Raw genomic sequence first — 21,234 nt, 5'->3', positions numbered from 1 at the left:
TTAGTTCACCTAACTTCTTATTTTAGTTCATTTGTCAGATGACCGTATAACCTTGGACAATTCTTTGTCTGGATCTTTCAGTTCCTACTTCAGTAAGATGTCCTATCTATTTCTCTAAACTTTGGGGGTAAAATCAAGGAAATAAATGATAAAAGAAGCTTGAAGTGTTAAAAAGATAATGCAACTGCAAGGTTTTTCTGGAACAAAGTTTTAACTCTAGCCTTGAATTTATCAGTTCAGAGACAGCCAATGTGGCTGTCACAGTTGGCCAGTGAGGTATCTACATTCTGATGTAACCACATATCCTCAAAGTCTTGACCAAATTTCCCTCAAGGATAGTTGATGGAAAAAAAAAAAAACTATTATTCAGAAGGACAGGTCATGTTCGGTGATTTAAATATTAATAGTTAGATAGATTTTTCTATTATGTCTTTGACCAACCAAGCTAAAGGAATACAACCAGTCAACGTGTAGAATTTTGGCATCAGCAAGGACCTTAATTTTACAAATGAGAAAATTGAGGCTCACAAAGGTCAAACTCTAGTTATTGTCAAAGTAGAACTTAGATGTACCTCTATGAGATTCTAGATAGACATACATTGACTTTGGTTAAAGCTCTTGTCTTTAAATCATCTCTATCCATTGGGAAAATTTGTGAACTGAACCCGTTTTCTAAAAAGTATATTCACTTCTCTTGTTGTTCTTCAGATAGTGGTCATAGAAGAAAGTGATACAGGAACCAAATTCTAATGACATTATTATGACTCAATATATTGTTCCCTAAAATGATGTCTTCATTTTTTAAAGCTATCTCTAAAAAATGAAATATTTATGAAAAAGAATTAAAAAAAGAATGTTGGTATTTCGAATACTTTGGTGGTTTAGAGGGGGCATGACTTTGTCCTTTAATGACTCCATTGATGAGTAAAAGCAGTCCACCCAAAATTTTAGAAAGAGTGGAGAACAGAAAAGAAATTCTACAGAGATGTGGGAGAATGATCCTAAGGACATTTACTTTGAGTGTGAATAGGTGTACTTTTAAGAATCCTAGATCTTCTCTTTGTGTGGTTTTAGGTGCCTTGGTTGCCAGGCAAACATATCCTTCAAATGAAGATTAAGGTACCAGTGTTGAGTATCTTTCATAGATACTGTGGTTTTGAAAGACTTACTTTTGCTCAGTAAGAGAGTTCCATAAGCATTCATTAAAGAATAGATTTTAACTGCAAAAGATAAGAATGGTATTGACCCAGTGTAGTATATCTTTCTTTTTTCTTTAACACAAGAAACACACATTAACATATTAATTCTTAGATTTATATGTCTCTCTTAAGTGAAGTTTCTGTGTTTAAAGATATACATTACCCATGGAAGATGTGACATGGCTACAAATGAATGAATACAAGAACAAATCAATTGTTAGTTCATCTGTTTTTGTCGAAGAGAGCTTTTAAATGTATAGAATAGTTCAATGAAGGTGATGGAAGCATCTTTCCAGAATAAAAAGCAGCACCTCTCATTAATATTTCATAAGTGATTTAAGCCATCAGAACTCTGAGTGAAGGACACATAGGTAGTATGAAAGTTTAATTTTAAATCCCAGAGAAGGGAAGTTGTAGGCTGAATAATAAATTCAGAAGGCTATAGGATGTTAAGGTGAAGGCTTGAGGTAGGATAGGAAGGGAAATGAGTAGAATTGTTCACCCATCAAATCTGCTTGACCAATCCCAAAGTATCTGCCTCCTCTCCCTGAAGACAATGAGGAACCGGAAAGGGAGCTCTACAAGAGAGGCAGGGAGAGCGATGTGCCTTCTGGAGAAAGAGAAGGGCTTTCGAGAAGTTGTTCTTTCTTAGATGTGGAAAGCAAACACAAACAGAAAAGTTGAAAAATATAATCAATAAGACAGGAAGGAGTAATTTACATTGAATTTTATTTCTGAAATCTAGGGAATATACCTGTTCTACAAGTGGCATTGAACCCCAAATTCATCATATTTTAGACCTCTATGACAATCCCAGTAAATTAACAAAGCGGAAATTGTACATCTCTTCACAATATAACATAACCCAAAATTATTTATAAACATTTTAAAATGCCCACGTGTGTGGAAGTATGTGAACTCTCTCCAAAATAATCATTGGATTGAGAAAGAAATAATAAATGAAAGACTATATAGAAAATGACAAACAGGAAATGCTATGTGTCAAAACCTGTGAGATGTGATGAAACTCAACTCCCTGGTAAAATCTTCAAGATTTAAAAGAAGAGAACCAAAATAATTGCGAAAGTGGGAGAGCAGAAGCTGAGGCAGGAAGGTCTGTCCTCCGTCTGAACCTTTTCTTTCACCACCTTCCCCTCCATCCTTCCCTCTACCTCTCCCTCCCCGCTACACTCCTGCTTTGGCCTAAGCAGCACTCCTGCATCTCCTGCATGTTGTTAGATAAATGCAAATTCACAAAGGACCCCCTTTTGTGACTTCTTAGGCATTGAGGTGATTCCGCTATGAGCTTGGGATTGGGTGGGGGAGAGCCAGGACTTGTGGAATGCATGAGGCACTTGCTTCCCTCAAGTGGACCTGCTGCTCAGAGTCTCATGGCTGCAAGTCACAGAATACACAGCTAAATGTCAGAAAAAGATTAAGTCCTTGGAGCAAGCAAACACACCACATAGGCTGAATAGTATTGTGTTTTTCAGTTAAGTACATATTGAAATTAACTGTAGGTCAGAAAAATATCTTTCTAGAGAGGGTAGGGTAAAGGGCAAAGGGGGAGATCTTCAAGAGTGTGCATTCTTGGCCGGGCACGGTGGCTCATGCCTGTGACTCCAGCACTTTGGGAGGCTGAGGCGGGCGGAGCACCTGAGGTCAGGAGTTTGAGACCAGCCTGGCCAACATGGTGTGAAACCCCATCTCTACTAAAAATACAAAAAAGTAGCCGGGTGTGATGGTGGGCACCTGTAATCCCAGCTACTTGGGAGGCTGAGGCAGGAGAATCACTTGAATCCAAGAGACGGAGGTTGCAGTGAGCCAAGATCACGTCACTGTACTCCAGCGTACTCCAGCTTGGGTGACAGAGTGAGACTCCATCTAAAAAAAAAAAAAGATTTTGCATTCTTGAGCATGTTGGATTTAGGGTTTTGACAGAGACTAGGAACATTTGGTTAGACTCTGAGCTCTGTTGTTGTCAGCACAGTTTTTCCACAACTGCTGAACCATCCTGATGCTTTTTAGTGAAGGAAGAAGATAGGCCATTCCTCTAGTGAAATAATTCTGTAGGTTGGAGTAGTGGGAGGCAGTAAACAGACTGAGAGATGATAGAACACCTAATTTGGAGTTGTGAGAGCTTGTAGAGAATACATTTTTGCTGTGTTTGAAGGAGTTGCATGCTCATGTAGAAGTTGCAAACCCATTGAACATGCATGATGTAGAGCAGTAAGCAGGAATAAGAGGATATGGATGGACCATTATCAAGAACATTATAAATTCCTAGGTCAAATAGCAGGTATGGCTGGCACTTTTCTGATATAAAATGGAAACATGATAAAACCCTTCAGCTCTCTGTGTTACTGAAGGCAAGATACCTGTAAGCTACAGCTTCCTCATGTGTAATAGGGATAGTAATAGTACTTTCCCAAAAGGGACTAAAAGAGACCATTCATTCATTTATCTGTTCATTCTCTAAATATTTATCAAACCACTTAGGTTTCAGTCACCATGCTAGGGAATGGGTATGTAATATAGATATTAAGTAAGTAAGCACACACTACATAATTTCAAGAGGGGATAAGTATGGGCAGGAAAGAAACAGTACTGTAAGAGAAAAGAACAGGCCTACTGACTTCAGTGGAGCAGTCTGAGTTTGCTTCTCAAGGGTCTGTGTATGGCTAACTCATTCTCATCTGTAGACCCTGTATGTAGAATCTGCAGATGAGGAGTGAGCAATGCAGAGAACTGAGAGAAGGAGGACTCCAGGTAGTGGTGCTAACCCAACCCTAGAGACTGAAGTCAGAAAAAATAAACTAAAATAATTGGAAATAGACCAGGGTGGCTGGAATCACACAGGGATGGAAGAGAGAAATGTGAGTTAGGCAGGAGCTAGACCCTGAAGGGTCTTGTAGGCTGAGATAAAGAGCCTGGGTTATATTCTATATGCAAGGACAAACAATTAGAATGTTCTTTGTACAGTGCCTATCACACAACGAATGCTCACTAAAGTTAACATCAGGATGATAATGACGATGATGATGATGATGATGATGGGGAGGAGATGAGAGGGCAGGAGAAGGTGACCTACTGGAGTTTGCAATCATGAAGGAAGGCACTTCTAGGTAAAACTTATTCACTTGTTCTTGATTTTAGAATATCAGATCTTAAAAGATCAGATAAAGGATATATTTATTAATAGAGATGTTAGAAGGGACACCGTTTCACAAGGCATGAAAAGGTTTAAAATATCAACTCTAAAAACCATGAAACATACTAATAAAGAACAAAGGATAATAACCAAAGTAAATGATTTTGAGATCCTAAATGGCTTCTCTCATCTCTTATCCTCCTCACGCCTTCTTCTCTCATCTCTTATCCTCCTCACGCCTTCTTCTCTCACTGGGGGCAGGGCCTCATTCCTCTCCTGCTCACCCAGATTAGCCCAAGTCTCCTCTCTAAGATCCAGTCTTTACTTAGCTAAGATGTATGTCAGCCTGAAGCTCACTTCACAGAAAGCCACATGTTAAACACTACCATACGGTGTGGTTCTGTTTTCAGCTCTCAGATGGACTAAGCATAAGTGCCAGCATATTTGATTGGCTTTGAATTAAAATTTAATGCTTCTTATTTTAGAAATTATAGTATAAAACCAAATCTGGATTCAAAGCAGAGGAAGACAAATGAGCGTGCATATTAAGACATGGCTTTGGGACTTGACTCATTCCAGATGTTAAAGCTCACGACTCCCTGGGCTCAAGAGCCCACGTTTAAAATTTCATGTAATTGGTGTTTCTCAGCCCAGTAAATTTTAGTTCTCTCTATAGAAAATCATTCCTTTACAAAAACTCATTTTTTCTATGAGTAGTTTCTCTTCAGGAACTAGTTTAATCTGATGAATGTAAAAATTGGAAGTCATTTGGAATACACCACACGCTGAACATCCTGGGACCTGAAACCTTCAGTGTTTCCTAGACAAATAAGGCAATCCACAAGAAATCTGAACCTGGTCCATGAAACCCTAGAATTTTGAATTGGTCTTTGTTGTTTCCTTGCAAATGCGATTCACTAGTAAGAATGAATTCACTGTGACTCCTCTGCAAGTGATCACGGCATGGCTTCACCTGACTTAGAAAAATTCAGTTTTTCTGAACAAACCAGGCTCAGATATTGGTCATCTTTCTCTAGATTATGCTGCAATAACAAACAATTAGTAACAACAACCAGAAAAATCAAAAACAATAACAAACCAAAAGCATCTGTGGCTTTCAACAACATATGTTTATTCTTTGCTCACGTTATCATGTTAGTTTTGGATCCATTGCAGTTCTGTTTCCTATGTCAGTTTCCTGTGTCTTCACCATCCTGACACCCAGGCTCTAGAGCTTGCTAGGGGAAAAGTAAAAGATGGTTGAATTATGCAGTGACTTCCAAAGCTTCTACTTGGAAATTGGTGTATCACTTTTGCTCACACACTGTTGGGCAAAGCAAGTCCTATGGCTAAGCCCATAGTCAATAGGAAGAATATGTATTAATTCTCCCTATGGCGGTATTGCAAGTCACATGGCAAAAAGCATAGACAGTCAATCCTTTTACAGGAAGGGAAGTGAATAACTATGTAAAATAATGCCATCCATCCCAGTTCATGAGCGTAAAAGAAAGATTTTTTTTTTTTTTGGTGGGTGTGCAAATTTATCAAGTCCTAGATTATTGAATGCAATACATGCTGCAGAGGTAGTTAGGGTCACTTTAGAACATTTGATGAATTTTATTCTAGTGTCTCTTTCAAAGGAGTCGTAGTTAAAGTATTGCCATGTCTAGGATCCAGGGAGAATACAGGCTTTCAGAATTAATAAGGTTTCATTTCCACAGAGAGAGAGAGAAACAGAGCCAAAATCAATTGCACCTTCTAGGTTCAGGGCCCTTGAGCCCTATAAGTTCCTCTTAAAACATGTGGACTACAGCTGCCTTTCTCCTTGCTAAAATCCTTGAATTTCATTAGTTGGGGCCCAGGGGAATGGCCCACTTTAGCTTGCAGCGATGATATTTGGCTGTTTTTTTTTTTTTTCCTTCTTGTCATCTTCTAATGGGCAAAATAGAAAAGAGAGATTACAATCTTCGAAGAAGCAAATAGAACCCTGGAGGATTAGGGAGCAGGAAGATAACTTACTCTGTGTTTCATGCTTTCTAGTTTTCAAGAACTGCAGTATGTCTGTATCTCTAACAAAAACCGAACCACCATACTGTACCTTAAAATTAATGAATCAACAAGAATTTGTCAAATACCTATTTGCAAAGCTTTTTTTATTAGATGCTGAAGGGCAAACAGAAATTTTCCCTTCCCTCAGAGACTTACTGTTTGGTTAGAGATAAATTTAGCATAACTTTACTACAATATGTGAAATTTGTGTTACAGATGTTGTAAGAGCTCAGAGAAAGGAACTAGTATGAGCCTGAGTCAGTGGAGAGGCATGTGATTTTTCGTGTCTGTGTCAGACTCTATCATATGGCTGAATCATACTTTGTTTAATCACCTCACTATTATTAGGCCTTTAGAATGGTTTCAATTATTGTTATTATAGCGCAGACTTGGATGTGGATCTGTATGTGTCTTTTCTTGCATCTTGAATATCCTTGAGATACAGTGTTAGAAGTGAAATACCCTTAATACATATTGTCAGTTTATTTTCCAGAACTTTATACTTCCACCAGTTATGGATGAGAGTAACTGTGTTGCCACATCCCTACCAACTTTGAATATCATCCTTTTAAAATCTTTCCTTTACTGGCTAGGCACAGTGGTTCACATCTGTAATCCCAGCACTTTAGGAGGCCAAGGCAGGCAGATCACCTGAGGTCAAGAGTTCAAGACCAGCCTGGCCAACAAAGCGAAACCCCATCTCTACTAAAAATACAAAAATTAGCTGGGCGTGGTGGCATACCCTTGCAGTCTCAGCTACTTGGGAGGCTGAGGCAGGAGAATTGCTTGAATCTGTGAGGCAGAGGTTGCAGTGATCTGAGATCGTGCCACTGCACTCCAGCCTAGGTGACAGAGTGAGACTTCATCTCAAAAAAAAAGACAAAAAAAAAAGAAAAATCTTCTTTTTACTACCTGTTTGCCTTGGCCTAGATAACTCCTACTCAACTTTCAAGTCTCCGCTTAAATGTTATTTACACTGAGTTTTCCATAATCCCCTGGGTGAGTTCAGAGTCTTTGGTTAACCCAGTGGTTCTCTACATTTTAAGACTTTTTAATATCACTGCTTGATTATTCAGAAATGAAATTCACTGATATAACCCCACTAGACACATTATATTTAAAAATATGTAAAGTTGTAGGAATAACATTAAGAAAAAATAAAGTAACAGAATAAAATCACATTTATTTCAGTATCTGAAAACCTAGGCAAGCTGTACTTGAAGACAAAATGAAGTAGTTGACCCCAAATTGCTATGAATATGACAGTACAAATGCAGGCTGACACAGTTATGTGGGTTGGTGACTAATTTTTCAGAAATAGTGACCAACTCTTGACAGATTTCCAGGAGAAAGAATCTTCAATTTACACTCTACTTGTAATCCTGGAAAATTCAGTATGCATTAAAATTGCACAAAACCACTTTGCGCTTAATATGTAAAATAGAGCGAGATTTTACACCCAATAACAGAACTTTCACTTATGTGAATGTCACACAGGTTCAGGAGAATTCTTGTTGTGTGTGACTCTCAGATTTCAGGCTGCCTTGTGTCTTTGGTCCCCTGCTACTTACTAAATGCCAGTAATGCCCCACGATTGCTGTGATAATAATTAACCCAAAACCAAAAAGATACTCTCACACATTTCCCAAATGCTAAATTGTGGTCCCTGCTGAGAACCATTGGTTAGGTAACAATGAAGCATCCTGCGCTTGCCCAAAAACCACAGTCATATGCTTTTCAAAGATGTTCCTGCCTATTGTAAGTTCCTTGTGAGCAGTGACTGTTTCATGGCTGTCACCTGCACAGTTCCTGGCATTTATTCATGCTTTGATAATGTTAATGAAGTGAATGAATTAATATTTGGATGGCTATATCCTTCAGAATAATTGTACTGAACAGCAGGGGTATATATATCTATTGAATAATTCCTGCTCATAGTAGCAAGCCTCCAGTCTTTCACGTCTAAAAATGTCCGGAATAACAACAGCTATCCTTAGTCAACATTTTCTATTACCAAACATTTGGCTAAGGAATTCACACTAATGTTTCATCTGTTTGCTTCAACAACCCCATGAGCTTAGATAGAGTAACTTGCTCACGGCTATTAAGTGAGGTGGTTTGTAAGTGACAGAGGTAGATTTTGAACCCAACATAGATTGCGTTCATGGCCACTATACTATTAAGAGCTGGCTATTGGGCTGGGCGCCGTGGCTCATGCCTGTAATCCCAGCACTTTGGGAGTCCGAGGCAGGTGGATCACCTGAGACTGGGAGCTTGAGACCAGCCTGACCAACATAAAGAAACCCCATCTCTACTAAAAATACAAAATTAGCTGGGCGTGGTGGCACATGCCTGTAATTCCAGCTGCTTGGGAGGCTGAGGCAGGAGAATCACTTGAACCCAGGAGGCGGAGGTTGCGGTGAACTGAGATCACGCCATTGCACTCCAGCCTGGGCGACAAGAGCGAAACTCCATCTCAAAAAAAAAAAAAAAAAAAAAAAAAAAGAGCTGGTTATTGATTTAAAATCAGTAGTCTATTATATGAAGGAAATTTCTTTTTTCTTCTAATAAAACAGGAATGCTAACAATGTTTTTTGAATTTATGGAGTTATCATATGGCTTATCTGATCTACTGAGGAAGTTAATTTATAGTTTATAATTTCTAACCTTTCTTGCACTATTATTATTCCCATTTTTGATCTGGTATATAAGCTGGCAATGGACTGTGAATTTATTTTTCTGGAACTGTGTTTAGGATTTGTGTATCTATATTAATAGGTGACATCAGTCTATAGTTTTTATTTCTATAATCTATGTTGGGATTTGGTAACAGCATTCTGACAAAAATTAGTTGGAAATTATTCTATCTTTGAGGATGGCTTAGAATAAATTATACATGGGAATTATCTCTTCCTTAAAAGTTTTAAAGAATGTACTAAGTAGAGCATCTTGTGGGAGATTTTTCTTTTTGGGGGTTGATGGTGGGATGGGAATAATTATTTGATAATGTTTTCAATTGTATTTATGACTTATGTCTGTTCAAATCTTATTTTTCTTCTCCTTCAGATAATTTTAATGTTATACTTTTTCTGAAAATAACCCATTAAAAACATTCATAGAGTTGTACATAGATTTCATGTTTAAAAAAATCTTAGTATCTGTGTCTTTGTCATTTTTAATTTTGTATATTTGTGCTTATATATTTATTTTCTTATTAGACTTGCCAGAGATTTGTCTTTTATATCCCCACCCATAACCTTCCTCAGAAAAACAGTTCTTGAATATATTTATGAATACCACATTCTTTTGTATTTCATTTATTAAGTTTTGCTCTTCTTTTTACTGTATTCTTCCTCATTTTAAGGATTTTTTTCTAACTTAAAAAAATTGTACATAGAGCTGTGTCTAACTATGTTGCCCAGGCTGTCTCCAATTCCTCCCACCTTGGCCTCCCAAAGTGCTGAGAGAATAGGTGTGTGCCACCGTCCCTGGCCTTTTTTCTAAGTTTTTAAGTTGACTCCTTACATTCTTTTACTTTCTCTCTCTTTCATCAACTTTTCTTTTTTTCCTTTTTTCTTTCAATGGCAAAAGTAGTTTAGTCCATAACTTTCTTTGATTGCAGATTTGGCTAACACGTGTGTTTTTTCATAGGTAATATTCTCATTTTTTATTGTTTTCCAAGTAGTCTAAATTGTGAATTTATTTTCTCTTTGACATTGTGAAAATTATTAGAAGAACATTGTTTAAATTCTTATGCTTTTGGACTTTATTGGCTTAAGATTTTATCAGCATTTCATGTTTTTGCATTGTGCTTAAAAATGTCCTACTACTTTCGAAAATAATAGAAATATGTAGCTCAAATTAGATTATCATTCATTTTGAATCTGCCATTTTTTCATCTCCAAGTAATGCCACCATTTCTGACGTAAGTTTCTTTATCAGAATTACATCTTTATTTTATTTTTCTCTTTAGGTTCGAGATGGTGAAACCTTACTTGGAAAAGTCTGTGGCAACGGAACCGTCTCTCACATTAAATCCATTACTAATAGTGTCTGGATCAGGTTTAAAATAGATGCTTCTGTTGAAAAAGCTAGTTTCAGAGCTGTTTATCAAGTCGGTAAGAAAACATATAATTTTTAAATGTCTAATTTGCCTGATTGTAATATTTTAGTTCTTTGAAATAATTTAGTCATTTTATGTCCTCTAGTGTTAAGTGGAAAATATTCTCATAGAAATGTTATATTCGGTTATCTCCTCAGGCAGTATTAGATTTTGCAACAAAACTGAGATAAAATTATTAATATCTGGACAAACACTACTATAATTTTTATGCTTACAGCTTGCGGGGGTGAATTAACTGGAGAAGGGGTCATTCGCTCGCCTTTTTTCCCTAACGTGTATCCTGGAGAAAGAACCTGTAGGTGGACCATCCACCAGCCCCAAAGCCAAGTCATTCTCCTCAACTTCACTGTCTTTGAAACTGGAAGTTCTGCCCACTGTGAAACAGATTATATTGAGGTAAGAGGGAAAAAAATCTTTGAATTTGTATTTGGTTGTATATTATAAAAAATATTATGGGTTGTTGTCTTAAAATCTGTTATAGAAAATGAAAGTAGTTTATGTAGACCAATATGTCTTATGGATATATATGTAAAAATCCTCAACAAAATGCTAGTTCAGTGAATCTAGCATAAAAAGAGGATTTATATACCATGATTAAGTGAGATTTGTCCCGAGAATTCTAGATTAATATAAAACCCCAGAATCAGTTAATGTAATACATGGTACCAATAAAATAAAGATCAAAAACTCCATGATCACCTCAATAGATGTGAGATCTGGATTTTGCTAGATTTGACAAAATTCAACATCCTTTCATGATGAAACACTCAACAAACTAGGAATAGAAGGAACCTTCCTTAATCTGATAATGGACATTCATTTAAAAACCCACATCTAACATCACATTTAATTATGAAACACTAAATGCTTTGCCCCTATGGTCACAAAAAGACAAGAATGTCTGTTCTCACTACTTCCATTCAGCTGGAAATTCTAGCTAGAGCAATTAAGTAAGGAGAAGAGATAAAATGCATCCAGAATGAAAGGGAACGAGTAAAACTCTCTCTATTCACAGATAACATGACTTTGTATATAGAAAATCATAAGGAATCCACACACATAAACAATTATTAGAACTAATCCATTCAGCAAGTTGTGGGTTATGAGATCAAAATATAGAAATGTTTCTTTTTCTATACACCAGCAATGAACAATTTGAAAATGAAATCAAGGAAATAATTCCATTTACAATAGCATTAAAAATAATAAACATCAAGGAATACAGTTTTAAAAATAAGGGTAAAACTTGTCCTCTGAGACTATAAAACATCCTTGAGGGAAATTTAAAAAGACCCAAATAAATGGAAAGACATTTAATGTTCATGGATTAGAAGACAATATTGTTAAGATGGCAATACTCCCTAAAGTGTGCTAAAGGTTCAATTCAATCCCCATAAAAATCACAGATGGCTCTTTTAAAAAAATACATAAGCTGATTGTAAAATTCATATGAATATGCAAAGGAACCAGAATAACCAAAATGTTCTTGAAAAATTACACAGTTGAAGGACTCACATTTCCTGATTTCAGAACTTAGAACAAAACTACAATAATCAAGACAGTATCTTATTGAAGTAAGGATATAAATATAGATCTATGGAACACAATTGCAAGTCCAGAAGTGAACACATACTTTTATGGCCAATTGATGTATGAAAATGATGCCAAAACATATCAATGGAGAAAAATCATTTTTTCAACAAATGGTGCTCAATAGCCACATGCAAAATTATGGCGCTGGACCCCTTCCTTATAGCATACACAAAAATTAACTAAAAATGGATTATAGACCTAAATGTCAGAGCTAAAACCATGAAACTCTTAGGAGAAACCTAGGAGTAGTCTCTATGCCCTTCAGTTTAGGCAAAGCCTTCTTAAATATGACACGAAAAGCACAAACAAAAAAAGAGAAAAGAAAAATAACTTCCTCAAAATTAAAAACAAATAACTTGATTTTTAAAATGGGCAAAGGAGGCTGAGCACAGTGGCTCACACCTCATCCCAGTACTTTAAGAGGTCAAGGTAGATGAACTACTTGAGCTCAGGAGTTCGAGACCAGCCTGGGCAACATAGTGAGACCCCGTCTCCACAAAAAATTTAAAAAATAGTTGAGTGTGGTAATACACGCCTGTAGCCTCAGCTACTCAGAAGGCTGTGGTGGGAGGATCACTTGAGCCTGGGAGGTAGAGGCTGCAGTGAGCTATGATTGTGCCATTGCACCCTAGCCTGGGTAACAGAGTGAGACCCTGTATCAAAAAAAAAAAAAAATGCCAAAAACAAAAGGACACACCCATAGGATGGCTATAATAAAAAGAGTCAGATAACGGTGTTGACAAGGATGTGGAGAAATTGGAAACTTTATACACTCCTGGTGGAGATGTAAAATGGTACAGCCACTTTGAAAAACAGTTGGCAGTTCCTCAGAAAGTTAAACATAGAGATACCATGTGATCCAGCAATTCTACTTTTAGATACATTCTCAAGGGGAATGAAAATATATGTCCACACAAAAATTTGTATGTGACTATATCTACAGTCATCATCTATAATAACATATACAAATAGCAAAATGCAATCATTATTTTTAATTTTAAAAGTAGAAACAACATAAGTGTCCATCAACTGGTAAACAGATAAATAAAATGTGGTATATCTTTACAGTGGAATATTATATGGCATTAAAAAAGAATGAAATAATGATCCGTGCTACAACGTGGATGAACTTTGAAAATGTTATACAGTGTGAAAGAAGCTAGTCACAAAAGACCACATATTGTATAACACCATTTTGTTTGAAATGTCCAAAATAGGCAATCTACAGAGACAGAAAGTAGATTAGTGGCTGCCTGGGGCTCTGGTTTCAGGGGAATGGGGAGTGACTGCTAAAGGATATGAGTTTTTTTGGGGGGGTGACTAAAATGTGCTTAAATTGATTGTATTCTCAAATTGATTTGTACTCTATTAAAAACATTTCAGAAATAATTATTCTTGAAGCAGTTTTCAAAATTGATATACAACATAGTTGAACATATCTTCTCTAATTTTAGATTGGTAGCAGTTCCATTTTGGGTTCTCCTGAAAATAAAAAGTATTGTGGTACAGACATACCTTCATTTATAACATCTGTGTACAATATTCTCTATGTCACATTCGTGAAAAGTTCTTCTACTGAAAACCATGGTTTCATGGCTAAGTTCAGTGCTGAGGATTTGGGTAAGAGATTGTCTCTCTTTTTTTTCCTCCTCTTGGGCTTGTATCAGAATAAGTGAATGATAGAAATAAATTATATGAAAATCATCTATACTGTGAAAAATTTTAAAGTGCACTCAAAGACAAAGAATATATATTTTCTAATCAACATTTATATCAAAAGTTAATTGTTACTTATTAATAAGAGAAAAATCAAGTTATCTTAAGTGGCATCTAAGAAACATTTTTCCTTTTAATCTTTGAAGAGGTTATTATCAGAGCCTGGATTTAATTTGAAATCCAGGTAGCTTGGTTACTTGCTGTGGTAATTGTAATTTTTATTTCAACAGCATGTGGAGAAATTCTTACAGAATCAACAGGGACCATTCAAAGTCCTGGCCATCCAAATGTCTACCCCCACGGTATCAACTGTACTTGGCATATATTAGTCCAACCTAATCACCTGATTCATTTAATGTTCAAAACATTTCATCTGGAGTTTCATTACAATTGCACAAATGACTACTTGGAAGTTTATGACACTGACTCTGAGACATCCCTTGGAAGGTAAGGTTATTTTTGTTTGTTTGTTTAACAATAAAACTTCATTGATTTCCTGCTTCGGTGAAGGATCTTAAAATCGACCACGTTGTGTTACAAAAACCAGGTGAAATCCTCATGCTTCTTAATGACCATTTCTACGCAACTACTCTGTAGTTTTGGCCTGTAGGCATTAAGTTTTGACATCTGTATATATTCATGAAGTCAAAATCAAAATTAAAATAATGCATATATCCACTACCCACGAAACTTTCTTCCTTTCCGTTATAATTCCTTGCTTTTGCTCCTCACCCCCACCCACAGGAAACCACGAATCTACTTTCTATCCCTGTAGATTCATTTGCATATCATCTAAATGGAATCGTACTATACGCACTGAATGTTTTTCTGACTTTCCTCAATTAGCATAATTTTTTTGTTGAGCTTCTTGGATCCAAAGATTTGTAGTTTTATCAAATTGAAACATTTTTGGCCACTGGTTCTTGAAATATTTTTCTGTCTTTCCTCCCCATTAGGGGCTCTGATTTCATGTATATTACGCACTTGAAATTGTTCTACAACTCTCTTGATTGTTTGATTTCAAGCCTCTGTTCTCTGTGTGTTTTACTTTGGAAAGTTTCTATTACTATATATTCAAGTTCACTCATCTTTTCTTCTGCAATGTCAAATCTGCTATTAATTTTTCCAAGTGTATTTTTCATCTTAGATATTGTAGTTTTCATTTTAGAAGTTCAATTTGAGTCATTTTATATATAGTCCATGTCTCTACTTTACACATGAATTTTTTTTCTCTAGCTTAAAAAATCTATGAGATATAGTTGTAGCTATTTTAATGACTTTATCTACTAATTCAAACATTTGGATTGTTTCCTGCTATGGTTTTATGATTGATTTTTCCTCTCTTTCTGAGTTTTACTTTCCCACGTCTTTTCGTGTCTGAGTAATATTCAATAGGATACCAGACATTTTCAGTTTTATGTTTTTGCCTGCTGGACGTTGTCATATTCCTCCTGTAAGTATTCTTGAGCGTTGTTCTGGAAAGCAGTTAAGCTACTTTGGAAACAGGTTGATCCATTTCAGTTTTGCCTTTAAACTCATTTTCCTGTCTCCGAAGGTTATTGCTTGATATCCAGTGTTTTGAGAGCCGTTGTTTTATATGTTTTTGTCCAGGACTTTTGTTGTTTCAGGTGCAAAGTTAAATCTAGCCCCTGTTATTTCATTTCTGTTGGAAATGGAAATCTTTTGATATTTTAAAATTTCTTTATCTTGCATTTTATTTTCTTTATTTCTCATTCATGTTTTAAATATCTTTCTTATCCTACTCTTTCATCTTTTTAACTTTCTTCTTTTTCTTTTTTGGGAAGGTACTTAACATATCACCACTGCAAAATACAGAACGTTTGCTGAATGGCATAAACTATAACGATCTTCCCCAAATTTCATATACATGGGCGTATACGAAGGCATTTAAAATATCAATTAGTTCACCTACCTTTATTTTGATCAAGATATTAAATTTTTTTCACACTGCAATGGTATTATACACCAAATTTTCTTTCTTTTTCTCCTTTAGCAATTAACTTATCCATTTCTCCTACTCAACATTTCCTCTTTTTTTGTTTCTATATTTGTTTTCTTTATCATTTTTTTGGTTAATTTTACCAAGTGTGCTTTCATTTGAGATTCCTATTTTATTGTCACTTCTTCCTACAGGTATTTCTCTAGATAAAAGCTCATGGCATTCTGTCTTTTATCACAACTCTCTTTTTAAGATTAATAGAATAGTTTTTCTGAGCTAAACTGCTTTTGTTCAGCAGAAACATGGCATGGCTGAATCATCACTCTTATCTCTTTATAAGTGAGCTGTTTAAGGACAATAGATTCCCTCTATAGGGATTACGATTCCAGGCACTGTTCTAAGTGCTTTATATACAGGGTATTAACTCATCACATTCTCAAAACAACTCTATGAAGTAGGTACTGTCATCATTCCCATTTTAGGGATGAGGAAGGCAAGGCACAGGGATTGAGTGATCTATGAGTTTAGATTAGAGAGATGACTCTGATTTTATGATATATGGTTTCCCTTGGTTGTATATGTTTATTACATTTCTATTAAAAAGTGTATTAAAATGCTATATGGCAATCTAGTGTAGCTTTTACTAAACTTCTCATACATGACAACTCACATAGCCAGTCACATACCTAAAACAATTTCAGGGATATAATCATGAACAGGACAATCTTTAGTAAGTTTGCAAATCTTTTTTGCCTGAAATATATTTGTGTTTTAAGGTTGATGAGAGATAGAGAACAAAACCTATTATTATATTTACATGTCCAAATTTTTGTTACATCATTTTCAATATACCAAACTAAAAGACACACATCTGTCCTTTCTTTGTTTGGAATAGATACTGTGGAAAATCGATCCCGCCATCTCTCACAAGCAGTGGTAACTCATTGATGCTGGTGTTCGTGACTGACTCCGACCTCGCTTATGAAGGCTTCTTAATAAACTATGAAGCAATCAGTGCAGCAACAGGTAACAAAACAGCATTGCATACTCGGTTTTATTGGCTCCATTGCAAAACAGTGCTAATAGCTAAAACGCAATGAGAATACATCATCCACAAACCTGTGGCACACAATGAGAGCTATATTTAGAATAAAGAGTAGTGACTTAAATACCTTCCTTATTAAAAGTAGTGACTAGATAAGAATATTGTATCAATATTAAATCTTCTAATTTTGGTAATTGTACTGTGGTTTTGTTAAAAGAATGTTTTTTCTTCCCTTAGGAACAATACACTGAAGTTTTTAGATGGTAAAGAAATATAATGTCTCTAAAGTACTCTGAATTGGCTGAGATAATAAGTGTGAATGTTTGTGTGTCTGTGCGTGTGTGTGTGTGTGTGAGAGAGAGAGAGAGAAAGAGAGAGCAATGATAAAGTAATGGGAGCAGAATACAAATACATAATAAATCTGGGTAAAAAGAATTCAGGAGCTCATTCGTGCATCTTTTAAAATTCTATCAGAATGAAAAGTTACCAAAAAGACTGAATACTTATGTTAAGAAATTAGAAACAGAATAGCAACATATAAAAATTAGAGACTACTGCATGAAATTCCAGGGAAAGGAACTGAAGATTTCTTGGCAAAATATGCATTTCTCAATTTGACCTAATGAAGTTAATCTTTTCAGCATTTATTCCTTTCATTGTATTTTTTTCCTATTACTTAATTTCTCATTATTTCTATTCTCTTTGCAAATGAAGTATAGGAAACAAATCCATTTTGCAGACAGGGTCTTTGAGGTAACATGTGAACCAGAGATGCTTCCAGCCCCAAGAGCCTGTGCATGGGATTGATGAAGGAGTCATATTTTGTTAGCCTCATGTTTCCCTAGGATGTGTTCTTTTTTAGAGACTCTGAGCTTTCCTTTTGCATCATTGTATTAAAGGACCCAAATAACATCCAGCATAGACCCATAGTAGGCATATGGTGACCATGCCTTCCAAGCATCTCTTAGCCTTGGGATTACCCCAGCAGCATGGTGCAATTCACCAAGCTCCCTCCAGAAAGAACTAGTAGCTTTTCCTATGTTGGGACATGCACCCTCTGACACACTCTTGCATCCTGAGAACCCCAGATGCTTATCTTTTAAAGTCTCCACTCCCTAAAGTAAATAAAACTTTAAACATCTCCCACTCAAAATCTTTACCCAATTTCCCATTTATTTCTCCTTCAGAGGGGCTGGCCACTACTCTTGATTTCAGGCAAAACTCTGCAGCCATTCAAGTTCCATATTTGAAAGCATGGCTTTAGATTTGCTCCAGAATCCCGAGTGTGAGAGAATCAATGAATACTTTTCTCCCAGGTGGGAACCTCTGCAGGAGCAGTTCATTATCCAGCTCGAGCACAAGCGCATGCGAAATGGAATCTCTGGCAGTTACAATAGGCTATGGTGTGTGATTGACATATTCACTGGACTTCATTCAGGTGGTTAACATCCAGTGACCAAAATTGGTTTCTTAAGAAATTATAGGGTGCACACAGCTTTTCATGCTGTTGTAGTTTTATCTGTCTCGTATGTTTGGCCCCAAAGCACACTGAATATTAGATCAGGATTTGGAGCAAGTCACTTGAACTCTCTAGGCCACAGTTTTCTCATCTGTAAAATTAAGGAATTGGATTTGGTAATCTTTGAGATGACTTCTGGCTTTAATCATCTATGAACATAATTTTAATTTGCTGCATGAATAAACTGGCTCTATCTTAGGTAACATATAATACAGGCAGGGCCTCCTGAAAATGTGGAAATCTTTGTAATGATATGCAAAGTAAGACATACCTTTGTAAAACAATTCTATTACCACCCTAGCTTGTAAGGCAATATTTTGTGCAGAAAGAACCCAGAGCAGTTAAAATAATTGGGCAGGGAGGATATTAGATTTTAATTTTAAAAGTTTTCAGAAAGATAAGATACAGGTAAAATAAAAATGAGTCAGGAAAAGAGATAGAAGCAAACTGGACAGGAAAGGAAACTTTAAAGAAAGAGCAGAAGAAAAAGCAAGCGATAAAAGCGAAGGGGAGACCTTGTTTTCATAGAAACTCAAAGGATTCTCCAGCCGGCTTCCCTGTGCGATAATCATTACTTTGGCCTCTATTTGGTCTGCATAAGGCTGAAATCACAGACGAGGGAGTGTTCGCTTTCTGTCCCTGGGCTGAGCCCGGCTGGTCACTGTGCCCGCTTGTTGTTGGATGAACTCATAGGTCTGACTAACACAGTCAAGCCATTCTAAATAGCAATCAGATGACGAGATCCAGGAAGACACAACACACCTTCTGTTTATAATTCTGGAGCCTGTCACAGTTTCCCATAGATCAAGACCTGAGAGATAGGCTCTCATGCATTGCTGAGGGGGGGTCCTGCAGCATTTTTTAGGGAAGGGCTGGTGTCAGGAGACTGAGCTGGGGTTGGGCTGGTGACACCAGGTGGTGGACTAGTTCTCTAAGGCAGTGGCTAGACCTGGAAGGTAGCCAGAGTCAGAGTGAGCTGCTGGTGTGGAAACACAGAGATGCTAGGACTCATTCTTTTCAGGTGTCATCGTATGTTGGATATTTTCTGCAGAATAAAATAGCATCAGGGAAAAGCATCAAGGGAAGCTCAGTCATTGGCCCACATCTTACTTTATTGCTCTAACAGAAGTTATTTCCAGAGCAGTAATGTTGGTATTTGGTTGTTGATTTCTAGCTCCTAGGCCCAACAGGTGTGAGTTTGCCTGCTGAAGTCTTTCCTGTCTTCATCTGATAAAGGTTAAGTTTCCGGATTTGAGTTCGGATACTTTTCCATCTGTAGTCTGTGCCATGTGGCTATGATGTCAGCCCCAAAATATGTGTTTGGGAGAAAAAAGATTGGCTTCTTGTGATTACTCCGACTTCCTCCCTTGTTACTTTGTTTCTGCCTTTATCAAGATGTGCCTGGGAAAACAGAAAGAAAATAACTAACAAGTACAAGGTTAACAGGTTAAAACTCTTACGAAGTTCTTAGGAACTACAAGACTAAGCTTTAATTTAACGTATTAGAATTTGCTCAAACTACAAAATATTTGAATCCTGAGAGAATGTAATTGACTAATGTTATCAATTTAAAGCAAAATTTTATATTCTATTAACATGTATTGCATATACATTAATATATAATCCTGCTAAGAGGGAACTTTAAAAGTATAAACAGGAACAGATAAATGTACCTGATTCATTTTAAACTTTAATATTAGAGGAAAACCTATTTAACATCTAGTCCAACGTTTTTCAAACTGCAATTCATGACTCATTCGTGAGTCATGAAATAAATTTATTCAATTGCTACTTGTGATTGTTAAAAGTATGGAGTAGAATAGAAAGGAATAGGAGAGAAAGTATCAGAGTTTATCATACAAAGTTAGGTGCCGCTTCATGAGACCCGTTTGCAGTATCTCTGTGCACATGGGTAGTTAATGTAAATATATTTTTTAGGGTATGTCAAGAAAGTTTGAAGCACAAATCTATTCCAGTTACCTTAATTTTTAAATGAGGGAGATAGAAGTCTAGGATATCCTCCCAAGAATACATAGCTAATTGGTTTGAAAGTCAGACTAAACAACTGAGTCCCGTCTTAGAATCCATTTCTTTTGCCATGTCTAGGTTAGCTCTTAGAAACGCTCTAAATGAACTGCATATAACAGCTAGTAACATTTAATTCAGGGCTATCATCAAACTGTGGTGAATTTTTCATATTTCCTGCAAAGCGAAAACCTTCACAATTGTCCAGGGAAATTGCCAAGGATGATCACAACAACAACACAGGATAAGAGATGAGCCCCACTGGGCTTTCTTGGCCTCCCTCCTTCCCAAGGCAGGGTTCCCACCTACTCATCAGTGGGTGGTTAGTGCTGTTTTTTATCAGTGATCCTGGAATGAGCTCAGAAGAGGCATCTAGGAGTGCAAAGTTAAGAAATGATGACAAACATGCCCAAAGAGGCCTTGTTTACACTAAATGGGTAAAGAGAGTTCTGTTTCTATTTTAAAACTTCAGTTTGGGAGTGTAGTGTTCTCAAATTCTAGTGTTCATAAGAAATTTGAGATGGGAGATTTTCTTGCTATAAATTCAGGCACCTGGGCCCCACCCAGAAATTCTGATTAAAATAGGTCTAGGGTGCTTGTTCGCCAAGCAATTCAAGGGGTTCTAATGAAACTCTGTAGTTTATCAAGGACTCTGAAAGTCAAGCCTTAGCATGTGAATTGCTGTAGAATTACAAGGGAGATACAACAGTGGATTGGACTGTAACTGCTCATAATGGAAAGTACTATTCATGACACAGGGAAAGGGGATGCTGTAGGGGGGTCAGAAGTCTTGGTCCTACTCTCAGCCTTGATACTAATTAGGAATACTTTTTTTTGTTTGTTTTTGGGTTTTT

General features: G+C 36.5%; 1 protein-coding gene across 1 annotated transcript in view; it reads left to right on the top strand.

The window, feature by feature from the left end:
* The window catches only part of CUBN (cubilin), a 308,721-nt gene that overhangs the window by 46,728 nt on the left and 240,759 nt on the right, over positions 1-21,234 (top strand). Inside the window, exons 18-22 of the mRNA XM_032164125.2 lie at positions 10,373-10,517; positions 10,740-10,918; positions 13,570-13,735; positions 14,062-14,278; positions 16,687-16,817. Coding sequence (XP_032020016.1) covers positions 10,373-10,517; positions 10,740-10,918; positions 13,570-13,735; positions 14,062-14,278; positions 16,687-16,817 — 838 coding nt within the window. The remainder of the gene's footprint in view (positions 1-10,372; positions 10,518-10,739; positions 10,919-13,569; positions 13,736-14,061; positions 14,279-16,686; positions 16,818-21,234) is intronic.

This window comes from Hylobates moloch, unplaced genomic scaffold (assembly GCF_009828535.3).
Source record: "Hylobates moloch isolate HMO894 unplaced genomic scaffold, HMol_V3 SCAFFOLD_2, whole genome shotgun sequence".
NCBI classification, from domain to species: Eukaryota; Metazoa; Chordata; class Mammalia; order Primates; family Hylobatidae; genus Hylobates; species Hylobates moloch.
The sequence above is the reverse complement of the archived record's forward strand: the minus strand, read 5'-3'. Positions and strand labels throughout refer to the sequence as shown.